At 40.9% G+C, this 21,508-nt stretch overlaps 3 protein-coding genes and 1 long non-coding RNA gene across 12 annotated transcripts; 3 read left to right on the forward strand and 1 right to left on the reverse strand.

Moving 5' to 3' along the window:
• The first annotated feature begins 384 nt into the window (after window positions 1–384).
• LOC135638726 (glutamate receptor 3.4-like) lies at window positions 385–5,661 on the forward strand. Of its 4 annotated transcripts, none has more exons than XM_065152037.1 (7): window positions 385–616; window positions 728–1,043; window positions 1,678–3,023; window positions 3,404–3,681; window positions 3,962–3,993; window positions 4,103–4,509; window positions 4,987–5,661. In XM_065152037.1, exons 1-7 carry the CDS (start codon window positions 461–463, stop codon window positions 5,455–5,457), a joined length of 3,006 nt encoding a protein of 1,001 aa, XP_065008109.1. In that variant the 5' UTR covers window positions 385–460; the 3' UTR covers window positions 5,458–5,661. The 4 variants fall into 4 exon arrangements, with proteins under 4 accessions (XP_065008109.1, XP_065008110.1, XP_065008111.1 ...); XM_065152038.1 differs by having other exon boundaries at window positions 385–590; XM_065152039.1 differs by having other exon boundaries at window positions 385–564.
• Window positions 4,727–9,397, reverse strand: LOC135638727 (uncharacterized). 2 transcript variants are annotated; one of them, XR_010496699.1, is made up of 4 exons: window positions 8,727–9,397; window positions 8,100–8,134; window positions 5,644–5,775; window positions 4,727–5,201 (listed from the first exon to the last, which is right to left on the reverse strand). It is a non-coding gene; the product is annotated as an uncharacterized LOC135638727 (long non-coding RNA). The 2 variants fall into 2 exon arrangements; XR_010496700.1 differs by lacking the exon at window positions 4,727–5,201 and adding an exon at window positions 5,427–5,564.
• A 528-nt stretch (window positions 9,398–9,925) lies between these two features.
• On the forward strand, window positions 9,926–18,137 carry LOC103983681 (polyadenylation and cleavage factor homolog 4). Of its 5 annotated transcripts, XR_010496613.1 has the most exons (10): window positions 9,926–10,382; window positions 11,023–11,124; window positions 11,438–11,701; window positions 12,506–12,622; window positions 13,834–14,670; window positions 15,469–16,410; window positions 16,531–17,067; window positions 17,358–17,401; window positions 17,509–17,589; window positions 17,910–18,137. XR_010496613.1 is itself a non-coding variant. In XM_009400941.3 (9 exons), exons 1-7 carry the CDS (start codon window positions 10,059–10,061, stop codon window positions 17,062–17,064), a joined length of 3,120 nt encoding a protein of 1,039 aa, XP_009399216.2. In that variant the 5' UTR covers window positions 9,926–10,058; the 3' UTR covers window positions 17,065–17,067; window positions 17,358–17,401; window positions 17,509–17,839. The 5 variants fall into 5 exon arrangements, 3 of the variants coding, with proteins under 3 accessions (XP_009399216.2, XP_009399215.2, XP_009399217.2); XR_671586.3 differs by lacking the exon at window positions 17,358–17,401; XM_009400941.3 differs by lacking the exon at window positions 17,910–18,137 and having other exon boundaries at window positions 17,509–17,839.
• Window positions 18,138–19,002: 865 nt separating this feature from the next.
• LOC135637706 (polyubiquitin-like) lies at window positions 19,003–21,154 on the forward strand. The gene is made up of 2 exons (XM_065150438.1): window positions 19,003–19,038; window positions 20,069–21,154. The coding sequence occupies exon 2, from the start codon at window positions 20,069–20,071 to the stop codon at window positions 20,759–20,761; it is 693 nt and encodes a 230-aa protein (XP_065006510.1). The 5' UTR covers window positions 19,003–19,038; the 3' UTR covers window positions 20,762–21,154.
• Window positions 21,155–21,508: the final 354 nt, after the last annotated feature.

Consider the following 21,508-nt stretch of genomic DNA (forward strand, 5'->3'; position numbering starts at 1 on the left):
CCCACTCTAAATGCTTTATTATCACTACAGAATCCAAATCAACCACCGCAGTGGCAGTTGTTTTCTGCCTCCATTTGGGTGTGAGAACATTCCATGCTTCTTGGAGACATCTCAATTACTCGGATGTATTCTCGAAACTGGTTCGAAAGAAGGTGGACATCGAGTGCAGCACAGATTCCTCGAGATGACAAAAAAAATGGGCTTCCCATCCAGCTTACGGATGTCTTTTAACCTCGTTGATTCACCATTGACCGATGAGAAGAACCACTCACGCCTAACACAGTAAGCTGGGAATTCCAAGTGAATGATTTGACGGCGACATGAGACGTTCCGATCAAGCTTTCTCCTCCAAACATTACGTTCGGGAAGATAACCTTCTCCCTTTCGTGGTTTGCCATGCCACACACATCACCGGAATAACCCCAATCTCCGAGTCCAAGGCACTGACTGAATCGATTCCATGCGATTCTGCAAGCAGCGCAATCTTCCGATATCTTCGAGAAAGAAAAACAGTTCTTTTCCTGTTCTCCAAGCTTATAAAGGGATTCTCCCACTGCAGAGGCGGCATGCAATCCTTTCCTTCCCATTAGGTTTTTTTTTTGTTTGGCAAAAGGAGGTTTCAGATCTCTTTCTGCTTTCTCATCTCACAAACATTTCCTGTCTCCAATCCTTTCTTTTAGCTGACTTACCTTCTTCTCTTTTCTGCTGCATAAAAATTTCATTTCAGAGAAGCAACTCTTTCGGGGGGATACTTTCGCATGTTGTGTCCAAGACGATGGCCAGCATGTCTCCGCTGTTCATGATATGGTTCTTGGTTGGCCTTAGTGGCGCGGTGGGTGAGCTTGGCGATGGAACCACCAAGCCTGGCATGGTGAATGTGGGTGTTCTTTACACCTTTAATTCTACCATCGGAAGGGCAGCCATGGTTGGGATCGAGCTAGCAATAGAAGACGTCAATGCAGACTCCACGATCCTTGCGGGGACCCAGCTGAATGTGATCGCACAGGACACAAACTGCAGCGGCTTTGTTGGAACGATCGAAGGTGAAGAATCGAGGACTTGAGCTTTTAATAAGATTGTTTCTGAATTAACTATACATTAATGCTGGATTTCTTATTAAGAGTATCACATTCTAAAGATCGAGTAAGATCATAAGACTCAGAGAATGTTTTCATTCGATTTGGACTCAGAGAGATGATCAGTTTTGTTTTGGCGAATAATCCAGCTCGAACGATGAGCCTATTCTTCTGTTTCTGAGGTCTTACCTTCAAAAGGGAAGCTCCATCAACTTTAGGATTCGTCACCACTCCATCACAATCTGTGGCTATTTCTGTTCTTTGAGGCTGTTTGTTTCTCTTGGTTTCCATCAAGTTCTGCACTGGCCTTCTCCTCCTCCACTCTTCTTCTATGAGCATCTCAAATCTTGTTCCAAGGCACAGCTGAGCTGAGTCTCTTGCTTTAGTTGCATTGTTCTAGCAAGACTGAATTATCGAACACCAATCCAACTGATGGAGAGATTGCATTGTCCTGATTTCTGACTTCCGATGAAGTCCCATGATCTTAAGGATGTATCTGAGTTTGTTCCTTCTCCTTCAATCTTCTTCTATGATCATCTCAAAGCTTGTTTTAAGGCACCACACGGATCAGTTCAGCTTTACTTCCACTGTTCCATTGCAGCCTTACGACTGATGGAGAAGAAGGTGGTGGCAGTCGTCGGTCCGCAGTCCTCCGGCATCGGCCATGTCATCTCCCACGTCGTCACCGAGCTCCATGTCCCTCTCTTATCCTTCGCCGCCACCGATCCAACCCTCTCCCCACTGGAGCACCCCTACTTCATCCGAACAACTCACAGCGACTACTTCCAGATGAACGCCATCGCCGACCTCGTCGAACACTTCGGCTGGCGAGAGGTGACCGCCATCTTCGTCGACGACGACTACGGCAGGGGCGGCGTGATAGCACTCGGCGACGCGCTCGCCAAGAAGCGTTCCAGGATCTCATACAAAGCTGGCTTCCCTCCCAACGCTGGCCCGACCGCGATCAATGACTTGCTGGTGAGAGTCAATCTCATGGAGTCTCGCGTCTTCGTCGTGCATGTCAACCCTGACACCGGCATGAACGTCTTCTCCGTCGCCAAGAATATGGGGATGATGGCCACCGGATACGTGTGGATCGCCACAGATTGGCTTGCTTCCACTCTGGATTCGGTCGTGGGACCAGATCCCAACGCCATGAGCCTCCTCCAAGGCGCCATTGTTCTTCGCCACCACACACCGGATTCAGCTTCCAAGAGGCGATTCACAGCTCGGTGGAACGCCATGATTCGCGCTGGAAACGCTTCGTCCGGCTTGAACAGCTACGGCCTCTACGCTTACGATTCACTCTGGGTGGTTGCTCGTGCCATCGATCGATTTCTAAGTGCAGGAAACACCATCAACTTCTCTGCAGATCCTCGCTTGCACGAGGCCAATGGCAGCACTCTGCACTTGTCGACGCTGCGTATTTTCGACGGAGGCGAAAGCTTGCTTCAGCAGCTGCTGCTCACAAACTTCACCGGATTGACAGGCCAAATCGAGTTCGATTCGGAGAGAAATCTCATCCGACCTTCTTATGACATCCTCAACATAGGAGGTGGACCTCGATTGATCGGATACTGGTCCAATTACTCTGGTCTATCGGTTATTGCTCCTGAGATCTTATACCAGCAGCCACCGAACACTTCCACCACGAGCCAGCAGCAGCTTTTCGGTGTCGTGTGGCCCGGCGAAACGACGGCGCCGCCGCGTGGTTGGGTGTTCCCCAACGATGGCAAGCCTCTCAGGATCGGAGTTCCGAACCGAGCGAGCTTCAAGGAGTTCGTGACCAACAGTTCCAACTCCGACGATCTCGGTGGCTTCTGCATCGATGTGTTCAATGCTGCAATCAAGCTGCTGCCTTACCCGGTTCCTTGCTCGTTTGTGCTGATCGGAGACGGTTCTAGGAATCCAAATTACGACGAAATCGTCAACATGGTCGCTCGAAATGTGAGTGCTTCTCATATCGTATAGCTATCACTTGTTTGCTCTTGTCGATGCAGACTCCGGTTGTCCGAGGTGTCGGATCGTGGATCTAATATCGAGTCTCCTAAGTTTGCCGTAAGCTCGGCGTCAAGAGATGCAAAACCATGTCCGATGGAAGCCCAGTGTAGCGTAATCGGAAAACCATGTCCGATGGAAGCCAAGTTAGAGTCGGAAAAGTAGCGAAGGAATAGGGGATTCTTAGTGCAGTGTAATCGGAGCCGTTTGTAGTTACCCATCCATCCGAGATCGTCGGGCATTAATTACTCGGACAGACACAAAGGATCGTCCGAATCATCTCTCCCTCTTAAGCCAATCTAATGCATTCTTGGTTGTTCTCTCTTTAGGAGCTCGATGCTGCCGTAGGAGACATTGCAATCGTGAGGAACAGAATCAAGATCGTGGATTTCACGCAGCCATACACCGAATCAGGACTCGTTATAGTCACTCGAGTTCGGGCGAGCAGCTCAAGTGCTTGGGCCTTCCTGAAGCCATTCACGTTGGAGATGTGGTGCGCCACCGGAGCTTTCTTCCTCGTTGTGGGTGCAGCCGTTTGGATTCTCGAGCACAGAGAGAACCCCGAGTTCCGCGGCACTCCGAAACAACAGATCGCAACCATGTTCTGGTGAGTGTAGTCTGATGCTTCGAGCATGCATGCCCGCCCGTCATAAGATCGATTACTCTTCTGAATCGTGATCTACGTTGGATTGTATCTATCTGTGAACCGATCCAGAGCTTGCTTCTCTTCGGCGGTATCATGATGAAACATCATTAGGTGACGATTCCATCACGCCAGCAAGCATGAAAACACTCGCTGAATCTGCTTCATGCTCTTCTTACAGCTTAATCAGTCGATAAATCTTGCTCCTATGAATTGACTCGTACTACCATCTCCAATCTTGCAGGTTTAGCTTTTCGACGATGTTTTTCGTGCACAGTAAGTGAGCTTAACTCTGTATCCGTCATCGTTTTATGTGCTTCTGCTCCATCTGGATTCCATCTTTTTTGTCTCGGAATTCAACTAATTTTGTCCGAAAATTGTGCAGGAGAGAACACGGTGAGCACACTCGGGCGATTCGTGCTGATCGTGTGGCTGTTTGTGGTCCTAATCATCAACTCAAGCTACACAGCCAGCTTAACGTCGATCCTCACAGTTCAGCAGCTGTCTTCGGGGATTACAGGCCTCGACAGCCTTCTCTCAACCTCCGACCCAATTGGCTACCAGGAGGGGAAGTTTGCAAGAAACTACATGATAGAGGAGCTCAACATTCCGGAATCCAGGCTGAAGCCATTGAACTCCCCTGAAGAGTACGCTAAAGCTCTCGAGCTTGGACCAAAAGGTGGTGGTGTCGCAGCCATAGTCGATGAGATTCCTTACGTTGAGATCTTGCTCTCCGTCTACTGCCACTTCAGAATAGTGGGCCCAGAATTCACCAAAAATGGATGGGGATTCGTAAGCATCATGATTTATGATTTATCAGCACCATTTCAGTTCTCATCAATATGAATTCTTCAAGCTTAGCTGCATTAAATGTCCTCCGTTCTCGTTCTCATCGTATGAACTTCTGAACCCAGCCTTAAGAACTCATTTTGTAGATTTCTCTTGACAATTTGTGATTTAGCTTCATTTTCTGATACCAGAGTTTGGATGAGAACTGTTCATCAGCACCGTTACAATTCTGATCATATGAATTCTTCGAGTTGAGCTGCAAATAAATGTTCACCATTCTCATATCAGAATATAAACATGACATCTCCAAGTGACGAACTTGCAAACTGCATCTCATCTTAGGGACTCATTTTGTAGATTTCTACTCACAATTCGTCATGTTAGCTTAATTTTCTGCTGCCAAAATCTCTCTGCTGTATTGATTGTCTTCGCTGTCTGTAAACATCTAACATGGACTTGGAACTTCATCATCGAACACAGGCATTCCAGAGAGACTCTCCTCTTGCAGTTGACTTGTCTACTGCAATCCTGACACTGTCCGAGAACGGTGATCTCCAAAGAATCCATGACAAGTGGCTATCGCGAACTGAATGTTCTTCGCAAGATACCGACCTAGAAGCCAACCGGCTAAGTCTCAGTAGCTTCTGGGGCCTCTTCCTCCTCTCCGGCATCGTGTGCGTTCTTGCTCTCATCGTCTACATCATCAAGACATGCTGTCAGTACAGCAAGTTTAGCAGCACAGAGGCTGGCAAATCCAAGGAAAATGTCGAGGTAAGCAGCAACCGAAAGGATCCCAAACTTAGCAAGTTAAAGAGCTTCAAGAACTTGATGCACTTTGTCGATACCAAGGAAGAAGAGATTGATAAGGTGATCAAGAGGAGACTGAGTGACAAACAACAACAACAAGGTGCTTCTACTTCAGATAATGTGCCTTCTACGTCACATGCATAGAAGTTGGTATTGAGATGTAGCTATCTCTTGCTAAGTCGCAATGGTTGTCCAAGTAATAGCTAGTTTCTTGCAGAAAGGAGCTTTTGTTGTAATATGATTTGCAACTTCTACAGAAAAGAATGATATTGTTATTCTGATGAAAAGAGTGTCACCTGGAAGTTCTGAGATCGAGTTAGGAACAATTACCTCAGAATATGCATCTCATCTCGCTCAGTACTCTTATCTTGGCAAAGAAAAAAGGTTTGGCTTTTCATGATTGATGGCAAGTGGAGCTTCTTTTGGTGATCACAGATCACAGTCTCTGTTCACTGGTTGAACCTGATATCAGCAATGAACAGAGATTTTAGATTTCTGTTGCTGCTTATGGTTGTGGGCAATTTGAAGGTAAAAAGCCAGTGAATTTAATGCAACAATCTGATGCAATGAGGCTATGAAACATCTTTTTATTTGGTCAGCTAAATAGAACAATCAAATGATCACTTATCATCATAATTAGGCATCTAGAAAATCGTATGAATCAGTGTCATAAAACAAATTTTAGTGCACAATGTCGCTTGACAAAATAAACCTCAGATTGGCATCAGTTTCAAACTAAGCATGACCATTCTTTGCTTGTACAAGAATCAAGAATCAAATTCTGGTCTTTGTAGAGAAAATGAGATGGCAAAATCAATTACACAAAGAAATGGGAGCAGAATTCAATACAATTTTTCTTTTTTTGGCTGAAGATTGAGGAAAAACAAAAAGTAATAGGGGACTCTACACCCTAACTTATCATTGACACATGCCCACCTTGTGTCCAACAAAAAGATCTTTTGAGTCAAAATTAAAACGAAATATATTTCAAGAAAAACACCAATTGTAGAAAGAGATCATGCGTACAACACTCGAGATTGATCCTTTTACTACCATCAGAAGGACCTCCCTTGGGATTTTCCTCCAACATAGTTTTACAGGGTTTAATAGACCAGGTGCAAGATAGCCAACTCTGTGAAAGAGCCACGTCAGACTGATTGATCTGCATGGAGGTGATCACCGGCATCAGCAGCTACCATCGGTCCCTTTTGGATACTCACTATCAGATTTACTATTTATTCAGTAAAACAACTCAACCAAACAGGTAACTAGATCAGCTGTACTACACCATTACAGTAACTAACAACAATCGGTGTGCTTATCTTGTGAAAAAAGACCGATCAGAAAATAACACAGTCACCCATCAGAAAGAGAAGATGTGAAATAAAACAATTGATGCGAATGTTCTAGAAGCACATTGCCAGTAGCAAGATAACAGAGAACTGTCAGTGACACTTCCTCCTCCAATGAACGGATCGGCAGTTATAAAAGCATTACCAACTTTGCAATTTGATACGGTTAAGCATGTGAGCTTTGGACAAAAGTTGCAGCTTAGCCAAATAAAGCATTACCAACGTCGTTTAAACAGTTCCAACGACGTCGCATCTCCTCGGCGACGTCATCTTTTTATAAATAATATATATATATATATATATATATAAACGAGGCGATGTCGTCAAGGTCGCATCGCCTCGACGACGTCGCCAAGCGTGGGAGAAGGAAAAGGCGACGTCGCCGAGGCGATGCAACGTCGCCTTTTATAAAAATATTTATATATAAATATATATAATCCTATATACATATATATGTATATGTGTATATATATATGTGTGTGTGTGTGTGTGTGTGTATATATATATATCGCTCGGTATACAATATCATACCGTACCGACCGAATGTCGAAACTTCGGTACGATACGATATTTCAATCCTTGCCTTACATCATGCCTGTAGTTGCTACTAACTTGCTCCTATTTTTGTTGGAACTGTTTAAACTCTCAATCATGACCAGCCTGGGTTCAAATGGTTCTCCTAATTCAGGGTTGAATGAACAATCCTGGCAAAACCAGATCACAACTGAGCAATTCTAGACCAAATTGATCAATTCAAATCATAATTGCAAATCCAGCAAACAATGCAGTACAAGTTGTAAAGATGATACTGGGAGAAAAGTCCCTCCTCAACTCATAGTACATCCAACAGATGGTTCACATATAAATTGATCTAATGAAATTTGATCACGATTTCTTAGATAGAAATAGTGCAGGCTAGAAGAAAAAGTCTCAACTAATTTGATCCTTATTTTGTTTCAATAATCTAGTGTACCATATCAGTTGCCAATTTTTGATGGGCCTGCCACCTTCATGTTAGGTACTGGACTTAGCAATAAGAGATGATAGACACTGGACCTAACAATAAGAGATGAGAACAAAGGAGAAAGATAAGAACTTTGTTCCAACTTCAAGACTTCATTGCACAATCTCTGAAAGCAATCATTGAAGGTAACAGCTTTATTAATTTGTAGTAAAATAATAACTAGGATATGCAATCAATGATAAATACACTTGATCATGAAGAAATTTTTATTTCATAACTCCCATGGAGCTACACATAATCCATGAATCAATTTCAAGATCAAGACCCAAACATAATACAGAGATATGACAACCTGACAGCAAAAGAAGCATGGAAAGAAAAAGGAACAGATACGATAGTCAAGTGGAAACAAAGGAAAGAAAGCCAAGAGATAATCAAATAAAAATCAGGAAACAGGTACAGATATGTACCAAGCATGTTCAGCTCCTTCAGGCCTGATTCCTTCCTGAAATAAATAATGAACTGGATAAGAATCTTTATTGGAGGAATTGGAAAGAAATCAATAACCTAATTTTAAAAATAACTGATCGTGAACTAATCTGTAAATTAACTGCATACGATAAGCAACATAAAACTTCGTTATATAGTTAGCATAATCACATCAGCAAGGGGAAAAGTAATTTTATAAGAAAGCTTTGTTCCGTTAATAGTTTTATGTAATAAACCTCTCAGTAAACACATACAGGACAAGATCCAAGACTGACACAAGCATGTTCCTTGGTTATGTCCAATGTAATATCAGATTCATTATGTAAAAGAAAATTGAACTCAGAATACTGAAAAAGCCAATTCTATAAAGTACACAAGCCAAAAGAAGAAATAACCAGGAGGCAGCCTAGCGTGCTGCTTCATCCAAAAGGCTTTTAATTAGGGCTAATCTAAAAAGATAAGGGTAGTGACAAGATAAAAGGGCATATCCAATGCATAAGGTTCCCACCAATTTATAGTAAGACGAGCTAAAAAACATAAATATAGTATACAGCTGGTGTCCTTTGCATGATGAAACAAAAATTTGAACATGGATCTAGCAACAAGACCTATCAGATGTGACCGTGGGATGACCTCCTAGATGGGGAACGTTGATATCTAATAGGAGAACTAGACCTATCAGATGTGTCCCGTCGTTTGTGCTCCCTTTTTTCCACCACAGGCGCCATCCTTCGCCACAAAGTAGCCAAAGCTCCTAGTCGCAATATAATCAAGTAATTGATATCACTGAGTTCAAGCTAAAATTCGTCAGAACAAGCACTATAGTCAGATTGACGAACAAAAACTAATTTTCCATTAATATCATGAAGCAATAAAGCAGGATTAAGAAAAGCACGCATTTCCCACAAATAGAGTATCTCGATTCCAGAGCCCACCAAAGACAATGGGCAAAACCATAGCTCAAAGCCATCAAACGAAAGGATAAGACAAAGAAACTTTATAGAACACCAAGAAAAGAGAAAAAACCTAACTTTAACGCGCTCATCAATTTTTATTCTCACTGCACTATATTATTTGTACCAGTTGCAAACAACGAAAGGACGAAAACAAAGATGGCAGGAATACTAACTGAGATGTGTTTGATACGAAAGAGAGAAAAAGAAAATCCGCGACAGCCAAGGAAAAGAGATCTCCGAGGAGAAACTTAAATGCGAGAGATGCAGGAGAGGGAATGGAAGGATAGCCCTATCCAACGACGGAGCGTTCGCCACCGAGCGGAGGCGCCTTGGACGAACGCGGTGGGAGTCCGTCGCTCCACATATATATACGCAAGCGGCAGTACGAAGGGGCGGAAACGGGTCGAGTTATTAAATTTCCGGATGCAACCCGCGTCTTAAACGGGTCGGATCTAGGACTCATCTGGCAAACTTCTACAGCCCAAAACGTTTCGCAGGCCCACAAATTGCAAATGAATAACGTCTCGTACCCAAGTCTTTACCTTAAAAGCCACGTGGGCTCCACCAATGGTCCCCAGTTGATTTTCCAATCAATGAGATGTAATTGTGGAGGCTCAACGATAGTGTAGTTCGTCGGTTGGCGTGGACGAAACGATTCATGCGTAAAAGCAGCAAGTCGTCAAATACCTCCCCCGTTACTTGTATTATAATCTTACCCGTATTTTTCTTTCATGCCTCTGCCATCTGCACTACTACGTCTTTCCCCAAACTTATGCATTCACTGGAGTGAAATAGGAAAATTGGGGGTGAATATAGTTGTAGAAAAGAGAACGATTAATAAACATCGAATCCGTTCGTTTCCCCAATCCACCCCCTTCATTCATGGCTTCTGTCGATCCACATCGTAACCCTAACCCTAATTCTAGAAATCCCATCTGGTGAGCGCGAAGAGCGGCGCCAGCTCGAGCTATTGCGGAGCGTCCCATGGAGGAGGAGAGGTTCCCGTCTTCGCGGGATAACCCTAGGGTTGCCGCCGACCGCCCCCCACGTCCGGCTGCGGCGGCGCCATCGATCATGGTGCGGTTCCACGCCATGCTCCGGGAGCGGGAGGAGGAGTTGAAGGAGGCCACGGGAGAGGACCCGCCTCCGCCCCTGACCGCGGATGATGTCGTCCGGTGTTACGAAGACGTCCTCGCGGAGCTCACCTTCAACTCGAAGCCCATCATCTCGGAACTCACTATGATCGCCGGGCATCAAGTTCGGTACGCCAAGGAGATCGCAGATGCCATTTGCGCTCGGGTTCTTGAGGTGTGATTTCGAGTTCTTCTTGCCGGCGTTCTTTTTTTGTTTGATTGTATCTAGTATAGGAAATTTGGGTTTGGTTGCGAGGAAAAGGATGTTTTTGATGGTAAACTTGGGTAAGTTCGATCTCTGCTGTGGTGCATACTCTGCTATCAGTGTAGTGTATCTCTTTGCTATATACATTTCTTTGAACATGATGTCCATTGCAATACTAAAGCACCTCCACTTATACTCAATGAGACCAATGGAATAATTGGTTTTTTATTTATGCGATAATTTTAGAACCTTTGTGGTAAGAGTAGAAATGAAGCGGATTGTGTTTCATCTTTAACTAAATTGGAAGCCTCTGTTCCATTTGTAGAATTATGTAAATACGGTTTATATATTTTCTTGATATAATTTAATTATGGTGATATAGTCTGTATTAATTGATGCAAAATCCTCAGGGTTCTTGTTAAGGAAAGGTGAAACTGCATGAGTTAGATTGCTTAGCTGATCTTTCTCGAATCAGAGCAATAAGGCTAGTTTTATACAATTTCAGTTCCTAGCTCTCATCTGAATATAGATTTTGTTCTCCTTTTTTTATTTTCTCATTTTGCTTCTCACGCCCAAAAGGTTTTATACTTTTGTGGGTCATTCTGCGCAGGTACCTGTGGATCAAAAACTGCCTTCTTTGTATCTTATTGATAGTATTGTGAAGAATATAGGTCACGAATATGTGAAAATTCTTGCTACTCGGCTTCCTAAGGTAAGTATCTTGGTGTATTTGGTGTCTCTTCCTCCCTTATTTCTATGTTTATCTTAGACTTCAGAGTACCTCTTGTGATATAAGTTGAAATAGTTGTCATGCTTTGTCATACAAGATAATGTGTGGTTTACCTATATAAAATATTATTGTTAAATGTGCTCCAGTTGTTGCTTTGTTCACCGACTTTGTGCTAAACATTAACGTTGCTAATTTTTCTTAATCTACTATGTTTGGTGATCTGCATGGATTTGCTCTCTTTATCAGAAAAGTGGATTCTCATTTTATTTATGTGTGCCTTTCACCTTTGTTGAAGGTGTTTTGTGAGGCATACAATCAAGTCCATCCATCCCAATATTCTCCCATGCGTCACCTCTTCAAGACCTGGTCACAAGTCTTTCCCCTTTCAGTCCTACGAAAAATTGAGGATGAGCTCCAATTTTCTCCATCCGAGAATGAGAGGCCATCAGGGATTGCAAGCACCAGACCATCAAAGTCGACATCGCCTTGTCCATCTCATGGTATTCATGTAAATCCAAAGTATTTGGAAGCACGTCGACAATTTGAACAATCTTCTGTGGTAAGATTTAACGATCCAGTTACACTTGCTTTCAGGCCACTTTTGACTAACAAATGCAAGTTCAGCTGTGTCAAGATTAAGGAGGTAGAAAGGATATATGAAGCTTATATATAGATGCTTGTTCTTTTTTAGGGCACATTTTGCATTAGAATGACACCTTTACATTTAACAGTTAAATCTGTAGTAACAAGACTGACAAACAAATAAAATTGTTCATAAACCAATAATGTATGACAGTCAGGGTGGAACTCGTGTTCATTATTTGCATGGTTATCTGTTGTTTTTTCATTTTGGTGATTATGGTCACAAGGCCTTTGTGACTAAAGTTCGCCTAGTTAATGCCCGTAATATCTTGAGCATCTATGGTGTGAGCGTGTCCCAGGTTAATGCTATTACTGGTTGTAGAAATCAATATTTGAAAAAAACTTCTGATCATATGGTACCAGAATAAACAAGTAGGAATTGCATGCAATCGACAAGTAGGAATATGAAGAGATCATACTTTGGACAATTGTATTGAATCTGGGAGGCAATAACATGATACCATTTACAGGCAAGCCAAATTGGATATGTGGCATTGTGCTTTCTCATTAATATCTTTGTTTCAGATCTTGAAAGGATGAAAAGATAACACTATCAAACCATACTTTCTGTTCATCTGTTTCTCCAGAAGTTTTGTGATTTATGGAAGCAATCATTGAGCTTTATGGGAATAAAGAACTTTCATCTCTCTGTTTCTAGATCTATATTCTTCTTAGTCTGTGCTTAGGGCCAGCTGAACAGTAGTTATATCTGTTGATACAGATTCATGCAGTGGACACTCATAAAAATGCACAGGAGTCTGATTATGACTTGGAAAGGTTGGAGGGACTTTCTTCAGAGAATCCTGAAGGATGGTCTGGAGCTACACGAAAACTTCATGTGCAGTGTTAATCCTTTTCTCTTGACTTTTTCTTGTCTCCAATAAATACAAACTTTCTAATATTACTAATACTAAGCTGAAAAGAGGACTTGCTAACCAAAAGTTCGGATAACCTTGACTTATTCATTATGCATACATTCAGCAATAATCTTTACGTAACATATGTTTGCTCCCTTTATGAAATCAATGTTCTATTGTTTGACCAGTTTAATAAACAGAAGAGATGAAAATGTATTTTGATTCTTGACAATCGCAAGCTATAACTGAATTTCTGCATAAGCTCAGAAGTTCAGAAAGTGCTAAATAACCTAGAGAACAGTTGTATTTGACTTACTATCTTTGAGTTAAAAAATTATGGTTTATTAAGCAACAATTACTGTGGTTCAGGATACAAGGATTGAGTAAGCGGCCACTACAATAACAGAATTCAAAATTTTCAGCCATTTCTTCAATTCCTTCTACTCTACCATGCTTTTTTTAGAATGAATAATTCCATTCGTTACTTCATACAAATTTATAAGAAGGGTCTAAATCCAAAAAAAGTAAAATCCAAAAAGTATAGTACAATTATCCTATTACAGTCTTAAATATATTAGGAATACAACTATGTTTGTAAATTATAGAATTAGGAATATAGCTATTTAGGAATACAACCATATTCTAATGAGGAATACAATCATATAGAAATATAACTCTCGTAGGTATATGGCTTCCATATTTAAGAATTACAGTCTCCATATTTAGATTGGTCAAATTTTGAACTTGTTTTATGCAAATTTTGAGAGGCTGATTGAATTTGCTTCAGCCTGAGGTGTACCCCTCGCACCAAGTGCATACCATCTGCTACTAAAGTATACTGCAATATTAGATCCTTAAATGAAAAATCATGTAATGAGACTGTGTTATGATTTATTTCTTTCATTGCCAAATTGGGGTTGTTATTTCTGAATTTATTTTACAAATTATCTATTTTAGATATTATTAACCAATAATAGTGGGCCAAAAGAGGACCTCCTCCAAATAAATATATGGTGCTATAGCAATGATGAAGAGTTTGCATAACAATAGCAGAGTGTAATGGAAAAACTCTTTTAACTATTGGACTTCTGATTGCCTTTTTTAGTTGTTCTAATGCATCTGAAAAGTGTCTTTGTTGTTCTATTTTCTGAGCACATGATTTGTTCATGAAATTTATTTTAATTTTTTGCAGAGTATGCCACATGCAAGAGTTTCTTCTGGTGGTTTACAAGCTTATGGGCAGAAACCCTCCGCACAGTACAGTGAATATGATCTCGATCAACCTGAATTACTTCCCCAGCGCCTTACTGTAGCAAGGGAAGGCTCACCACAAACAGCAATGTTGCGTCCTTCCTCAATGATTGATGCCAGAGGATCAGTTCCTTATTTGAAGAACAAAATATCAGTGCCATTATCTCCTCGAAGAATTGGTTTGAAAAGGCCTGTATCACCACCTATTGTGAGATCCCATAATGGAACTTCTCCAAGGAAGATTGGTGGAAGGGCTTCAACATCTCATTTTGGATCTGGGTATGAACCTGGCAGACTTAGTGATCCTAATGGTTGGTTGGGTAGGAGCTGGCCATCCAATGAAGACCCTCAGCATGTGGAAGCATCCACACTATACAAGCTTAATAATGGATCTGGCAAACAGCACCCAAGAGACTTGATTGATGCTTATGGAAATCCTAGAGGTAGGGTTTCTTCTTATGAAAAGTTTTCGAAGGTCCAGCGTCTTGATGTGAATGGCATAGCCAGTGAGGCAGCTGCCAGAAAATGGAAGAACTCTGACGAAGAAGAGTATGATTGGGAGGATATGAGTCCAACTTTATCTGATCGAAGTAGAAGGAATAGCCTGCCACGAGTTGGGCCTAGTGCTGGAAGCTTAGGCATCCGAACTGGCTTTTCTAGACCTGATCCTGCAGTACTGGAATCAGATTTTGGAAGGCGTAGTTGGCCTGGTCAAGCACAGCTTCATGCAGCTGATAATCCCTCATTTATGGTTGAAGATAGAATTGCTGCCCGTGGAGTATGGCTCTTAAGCTTCTCTTCTCTGTCCCTATTTCCTATTATCATTTTCGAATGTTGATTATATATAAGTGAATTACTTTAACCTTTATCTGTTGTTGTCTCTTCTATTAATTCTAAGATCTAGTAATAGGTGTGTTAAGAATCTCTCGTGCATGTCTCATATTTGATCTCTTAGTATGTTAGACATGTTTAGATATTCTGCCTTTTAGTGGAAATATTATTTTGCTGCATGTGTTGGCTAACATTTCATTTATGGCTTTCTATGATATTTTCTATGGCTACAGAAGCCAAGTTTTCTATGTAAATTTATGTACAAGGACTGATGCATATAGGGTTACTGATTCTTCCAGGAAACAAATCACTGGCTAGTGAAAGACACTGAGGTTGAAACCTCTGACTTAAAAGATATATTTTTTTGTTAAAAATTGCCTATTCCATCCTAGATCTGTTGAACCACCAAACTAATCTGAAATAGCTTACATCTCTAAAAGGGTGGCCCAATGAAGGATCTAGGAAGGGTTTATCAACATAATGCTGTACTTAAAGCAGCAGAGGAATTTATTTTGTTTTTCTTTTTTGACTTGTGGGATGGGGGTCGCAAAACGAAAATTGGAACCAGGAATCTGATAATGAAGGAATTTATTCCTTGAATGTTTTTTTTATTTTTGTTTTCATACTTGTTCTATGCCTGGAAATCTCTAAATTCACCATAGTTCTTCAAAGCGCTATGCTCATTTGCTTCCTTGTTTAACAAATATTAGTTGTAAAGAAAAAATTTTGGTTTTGCCTGTTGCAGTCTCGTTCTGCATCTATGATGAAGTATCTGGATGGTACAACAAGTCAGAGTGACATTGGAAAGTTAAGTTACCTGTTTCCACAGCCTACACACAAAAGTCTAAGCCCAAGGTCACGGAGCAGGGTTACTCAAATGCCTGTTGCAGCTAAGGAAATGACATCAGCAGCTGTTCAGAGGCTACCTATTCCACATGATTATTCACCTGATATAGATTTGCCGCACCACAGGTTATCAAATGCTCATGCTGATCCCTTGAAAATGGACATGTCAACACAAAGACCACATTCATCTGCTCCAGTTATCTTGCCTTCTATTCATAAATCTCAGCCACAGCCTTTACTTCCGATACCTCAAACTCAAAAACCAATCAGTAGTTCACCTGATGTTTCACTAGCTACTAAGTCAATAGCGATCCAAGGATCCCACCCAACTCGATTCGTCCCTGAGCAGCAATATGACATTGCTGATAGGAAGAACAAAGATTCAGTTAAGTTGTTCCATCTACCTTATAAACCTTCTGGATTACCTCATCTGAATCAGCAAACTCAGAAACAAGGGATTTCTGAACCAATTCCATCTCAGGGGTCTTATGGAAGTATTCTTCCACCTGCAGAAGTCATGGTTCCATCTTACTCGGTTGGACAGCCTCTAAATTTCCCACCAACACTATTACACGGGGCTACGGCTTCTGCTTTGCAATCTTCTTCATTTGTTACACCTTCTATCGCAGTGAAAAATACAACTGATGCACTTTTACATGCACCTGCTGGCCTTTTGCCACCTCTACCTCCTGGACCACCACCATCTTTATCACAAATAGGACTTACATCTCAAAGTATGAGTTCTGCAGTATCTGGCTCATCTACAAGTGCATTTTCAGGTCTTATCAGTAGTCTCATGGCACAGGGGTTGATATCACTGAAGTCACCTCCACAACCTCAGGTACCTCAATTGCCTAGCAAATTTGCTTTATTCATTATACTGGAGTTACTTTTATGGTTTTAAGCAGTCTTTATCCCAGAGATGATACCATTTCTCAAGCATGTGACTGCAACTGTACAGGATTCTTTGGGGGTTGAGTTTAATCTGGAACTTCTTAAGGTGAGGCATGAGTCTGCAATTAATGCTTTATATGCTGATCTTCCAAGACAATGCACAACTTGTGGCCTGCGTTTCAAGTGCCAAGAAGAGCACAGTAGTCATATGGATTGGCATGTAACCAAAAACCGGATATCAAGAAACCGTAAACAAAAGCCCTCTCGCAAATGGTTTGTGAGTGCAAAGGAATGGCTTAGTGGTGCAGAAATACTCGGAAACGATGTTGTTCCTGGTTTTTTGCCCACTGAATCAGTTGCAGAGAAAAAAGAAGACAAAGAGGTAGCAGTTCCTGCAGATGAAAATCAGAATGTTTGTGCATTATGCGGGGAGCCATTTGAGGACTTCTACAGTGATGAGACAGAGGAATGGATGTATAGGGGGGCAGTGTATCTGAATGCTCCAGATGGAAATCTTGAAGGATTGGATAGGTCTCAGCTGGGTCCAATTGTCCACTCTAAGTGCAGGTCTGAGACTAATGAATGTTCTGCACCAACATAAAGGGTAAGCAACTGTGAGAACATTGGAACTTATGAGTTAGGATGACAGTTTATAGTGCAGGTTGGAAATGAATAATGAAGGATGATAAACCATGAGTTTCAGTACTTCTATATTTACTATGTGCCCAAATTTTGTTTCTGATTACAAATAAGCTATTAGGATCTGGTACAAGTAGCTTGTAGATTCAAGAAATATCACTTGATTTAGACACTGCAACTTATTTGTGAGCTTCCCCTGGATGCTTAGTGGATTCTATTGAGACTAATTCACTAAAATTTTCTGCTTGTGATCAGACTGTTTTCGGGATTAAAATATCTGCCATACATGATAAATCTTGGTAATTTCATTAATTCTGCCTCAATAATAATTTCTGTCCTAGTTTCTTGAATTGTTATGTGGTTTGTTTACAGTTGTCCAGTTCTGACCATTTCTTATTGTAAGCAGGGAAACTAACCCCAAATGATCGGGTCACAAGATTGCGGTGCTATTAACTTGTAAATTACTTGGAGGATCCAGGGTCACATGGTATGCAATGCTTCATCTTTTTCTCCCTTATGGTCGAGCCTGCCTACCATGGCATCATGTTCAATACTGTACATGTAAAGTTAAACATCCTTAGCAAAGTTCTATAATGGTGCATCCATCCCTTCTGTTTCCTTCAGTTCTTGCAGTGAGTACAATGCAAAGATTTGTCTGATGTTAAAATTTAACTCTTCAGTAGTGTGGTTAGCGAAACATCTTACATTTTCAATTATCCAATATCTCCATTAGCATATCTTTCTTTTTTTTTTTTTTTCTATTCCACTCTGCTCTTTTTCTTCTCCGTTTTTTTCGCTCTTTTACAGCACTGTGCAGGGAGCGAAATTTCCTGAGCCGGTAGTATTTCAAGCCCTTTGTTGGTTCGATCGATGATGATATGCAAGGGTGGACAATGTACCTGCAGCAGTAGCAGCCTCAGTGATGCAACTGTTGTAGTTCTCTGTTTCTGCTCCTTTAGAACACGTAAGACATGGATCTGACCTGTGTTGAATTTGAAATGGCTTTAATAATATCTATTGCAATTCCATCCTCAACTTTGCCCGTGTCAAATGCTCTCTGGTCTCTGTCATTTGTTAGTACACATATTTGTAAGATCTTTGATTTGATTGCAATTGTGGTTTGATTCCGTGTTCATTTTGAATAAACTATGTGCCGTTCTTTCATCAGAATTGGTACAACTGGGAATCGAACTTGGGAATCCTGTTTGAATCTCTGGTTTAAGTACGCTTGAAAAGTGGAATTGGAGTTACTCCTCCTTTTGAATCAATTAACCACTATGAGCCACATACGTAATACAGATCATTCATTATTTGCACCCTCGGCAGGTCATCATTCGCAATGGTTGAAACAGAGTAATCTAAAGTCAATTAAAAATGCTAATTATAATAATCAAAATATATAATAAATACATAGTCATAAAGATAAAAAATGTATGTATACAAAATTAGATGATGGAAAAAAAAAAAAAATATATATATATATATATATATATATATATATATATATATAAAACAAAATATCATATAAAATCAAAGAGTTACGTACAAAATAATATCACAGATGTGATGGAAAGCACGACATAACATACATTGATTTTAATTCCCAAAATTCTTAAACCAAGTATATGAAAGGATTTGGTCACTCCAAAAATTACCACAGTAAACAAACCCAAAAGATTTGATCATATTCCGATTTCAATTCTAATTTAGATTGTGATTTCCACTCCAATTTAATTCAGAAATTGAGTCCATGCACGGAGTCAGGTGACCAACTCGGGTAGGAGTCGGAGCCGTAAACGATACGGACATCTCCCCACCATCCCACGTGTTGAGCTGCCTTCGCGAGTCACTATAAATAGGCCTCCCTGGCACCTCTTTCCCGTACTCTCTGCTAACGCATACGACTCCCTCAGCAACACCGTCGAGGCTGTTCAAGGTTTATAGCCTTCCCTTCTCCTCGCATCCTGGTCTTCTTCTTCTTCTTCCTTGTAATTGTTTGTGCTACGTTCAATTGATTGCGGATCAGATGGTTCTATGCGATCTTTCTCGGTGCCTTCTCTGTTCTTTTATATCAGTCGAGATTATTAGGGTAGGGTTTACGATCGTCGATGTTTTCCCCTCTTTATACTTTAGAGTCCGTGGATATTATTGATCTCTAGTGATCGTGTAATGTGATCTATTATTCGTATTCTTCTTCGGGATCTATTAGTAGTTGCTCTGCTGATGAATCTTTTGGATTCATGTATCCTGTGAAGGTATTTTTTAATCTTTAGCGATTAGACATTGTGATCTATACTCGTGATTCCCGTTCTTTAGCACTCTTCGGGTTCTAGTAGTAGCAGATTTCAGATTAATTACTTTTTTATGTATCTTTTGGATTCATCTGCCATTTGATATTTAATGTTGGGCACCAATTTAGTTAAAAGATCACAGCATTTTTTGTGTTGATATTGTGGTTCTGTCGTATTTAATAGTTATGCGGTGATAAGTAATATGGCTTTAGTCTCTTTTAGAATATTTGGATTGGTTAATGCATTGTCGTATTTAATAGTTTTTTTTTATAAAAAAGAAAATAAGATTTAGTATCCAAAATATTAGGGTCCGCTGTCTTTTCTTTTAATTTAGTACGATTTATTGATCTTTCCTGTTCTTTTAGATATAACAATATTTTTATCAAAAAGATTGATATGTTAAATAATTCTGTCGGTTTTAAATTTAGGATGAAATGTTACAATTTTTTTCTTTGTGACTTAATCTTTATTTATGAAAGATGTGAGGTGTTCTTATGTTTGGATGTTACTTTTCTTCTTTATTTTGAAGAAGAATGGCTTCGATCATCTGTTTGGTTTTGCTGGTCGATCGTGTGATAATTTTGTTCTGTGGGTAAATTGTTCTGCATTTGAATTATATTCGTATTGTGTGATCGACGGGTGTATGCCTGATCGACATGTTGTTGCTCGTATCAGATGCAAATCTTCGTGAAAACTCTCACCGGCAAGACCATCCGTCTCGAGGTTGAATCCTCCGACACCGTCGAGAATTTAAAGGCCAAGATCCGGGAGAAGGAAGGAATCCCCCAAGACGAGCAAAGGTTGATCTTTTCCGGCAAGCAACTCGAGGATGGCCGGACTCTCGCTGATTACTCCATCCAGAAGGAGTCCACCCTCCACCTTATTCTTCGTCTTCGTGGTGGCATGCAAATCTTCATCAAGACCCTTACCGGCAAAACCACCACCCTCGAGGTCGAGAGCTCGGACACCATCGAGAATGTGAAGGCTAAGATGCAAGACAAGGAGGGTATCCCTGTGGACCAGCAAAGGCTCATCTTTGCCGGCAAGCAATTGGAAGATGGCCGCACCTTAGCCGATTACTCCATCCACAAGGAATCTACCCTTCATTTGGTAATGAGACTCCGGGGGGGAGGGATGCAAATTTTTGTCAAAACCCTCACCGGAAACACCATCACCCTGGAGGTGGAGAGCTCAGACACGATCGCCAATCTTAAAGCAAAGATCCATGACAAGGAGGGCATCTCACCGGATCAGCAGAGGCTCATCTTTGCCGGGAAACAGCTCGAGGATGGCCGCACTCTGGACGACTACAGCATTCAGAAGGAATCCACTCTTCACCTGGTTCTCCGACTCCGTGGTGGCCAGTGAAATGAAAACACGGTCTTCTGCTCTTGTTAGATTCTCTTCTCCACTTGAAATTTTGTTAGTCTCGTGTTTTGTTAGATCTCTGTCTGATGGCAATATCTTTTTCTTGCTGTCATGCTGAATAATAACGGCAATTAGATAGGTAAATAGAAACTTGTTTTATGTAGGAAATGCCATTCGGGCTGTGAATACAATTGCTTATTGGTGGTCTTTTGGTTTAGCTTTCTTTGTCCACACATTCTTTGTTCAACATTGTCTCAAGAATTTACTGACGATTTAAATACAATTTTTATCATGTGTTTGTCATTTTTTATTTTTGCTTTCTCTCCGCTGATGTAAATGTTATTGGGAAATGCTCATTTATCTTCTTTCTATACATGGTAGCAACTTTCAGTATTTCTTGTTCTTGGGTGATCTGACAGTTTTATCGTGTGCCTTTTTCCGATTAGTATTCTGCGATTTGGCAAGCAGTAGTAGTAGTTCATGCTGTTTGAATTTTGTTTGACAGATTTGTATACTAATATAGCTTTTAATTTTCAAAAAGAAGAGAAAAACACATACAAAGAACCTCAAACTTGTCTCCATCCGATCTTATTGTCTCTGCTTTCCTCGCAAGGCTTTCATTTAAAACGGGTAGTTAGTTCATCTAAGTGGTTGTTGTGCCCATCAACAGTTATCTTTGCTGGGTTAGATGACATCTTCACCACTTGGATATTATTGGCCATCTCAACTAATAAAAGGCTCCATCTC

This window comes from Musa acuminata, chromosome BXJ3-5 (assembly GCF_036884655.1).
Source record: "Musa acuminata AAA Group cultivar baxijiao chromosome BXJ3-5, Cavendish_Baxijiao_AAA, whole genome shotgun sequence".
NCBI classification, from domain to species: domain Eukaryota; kingdom Viridiplantae; phylum Streptophyta; class Magnoliopsida; order Zingiberales; family Musaceae; genus Musa; species Musa acuminata.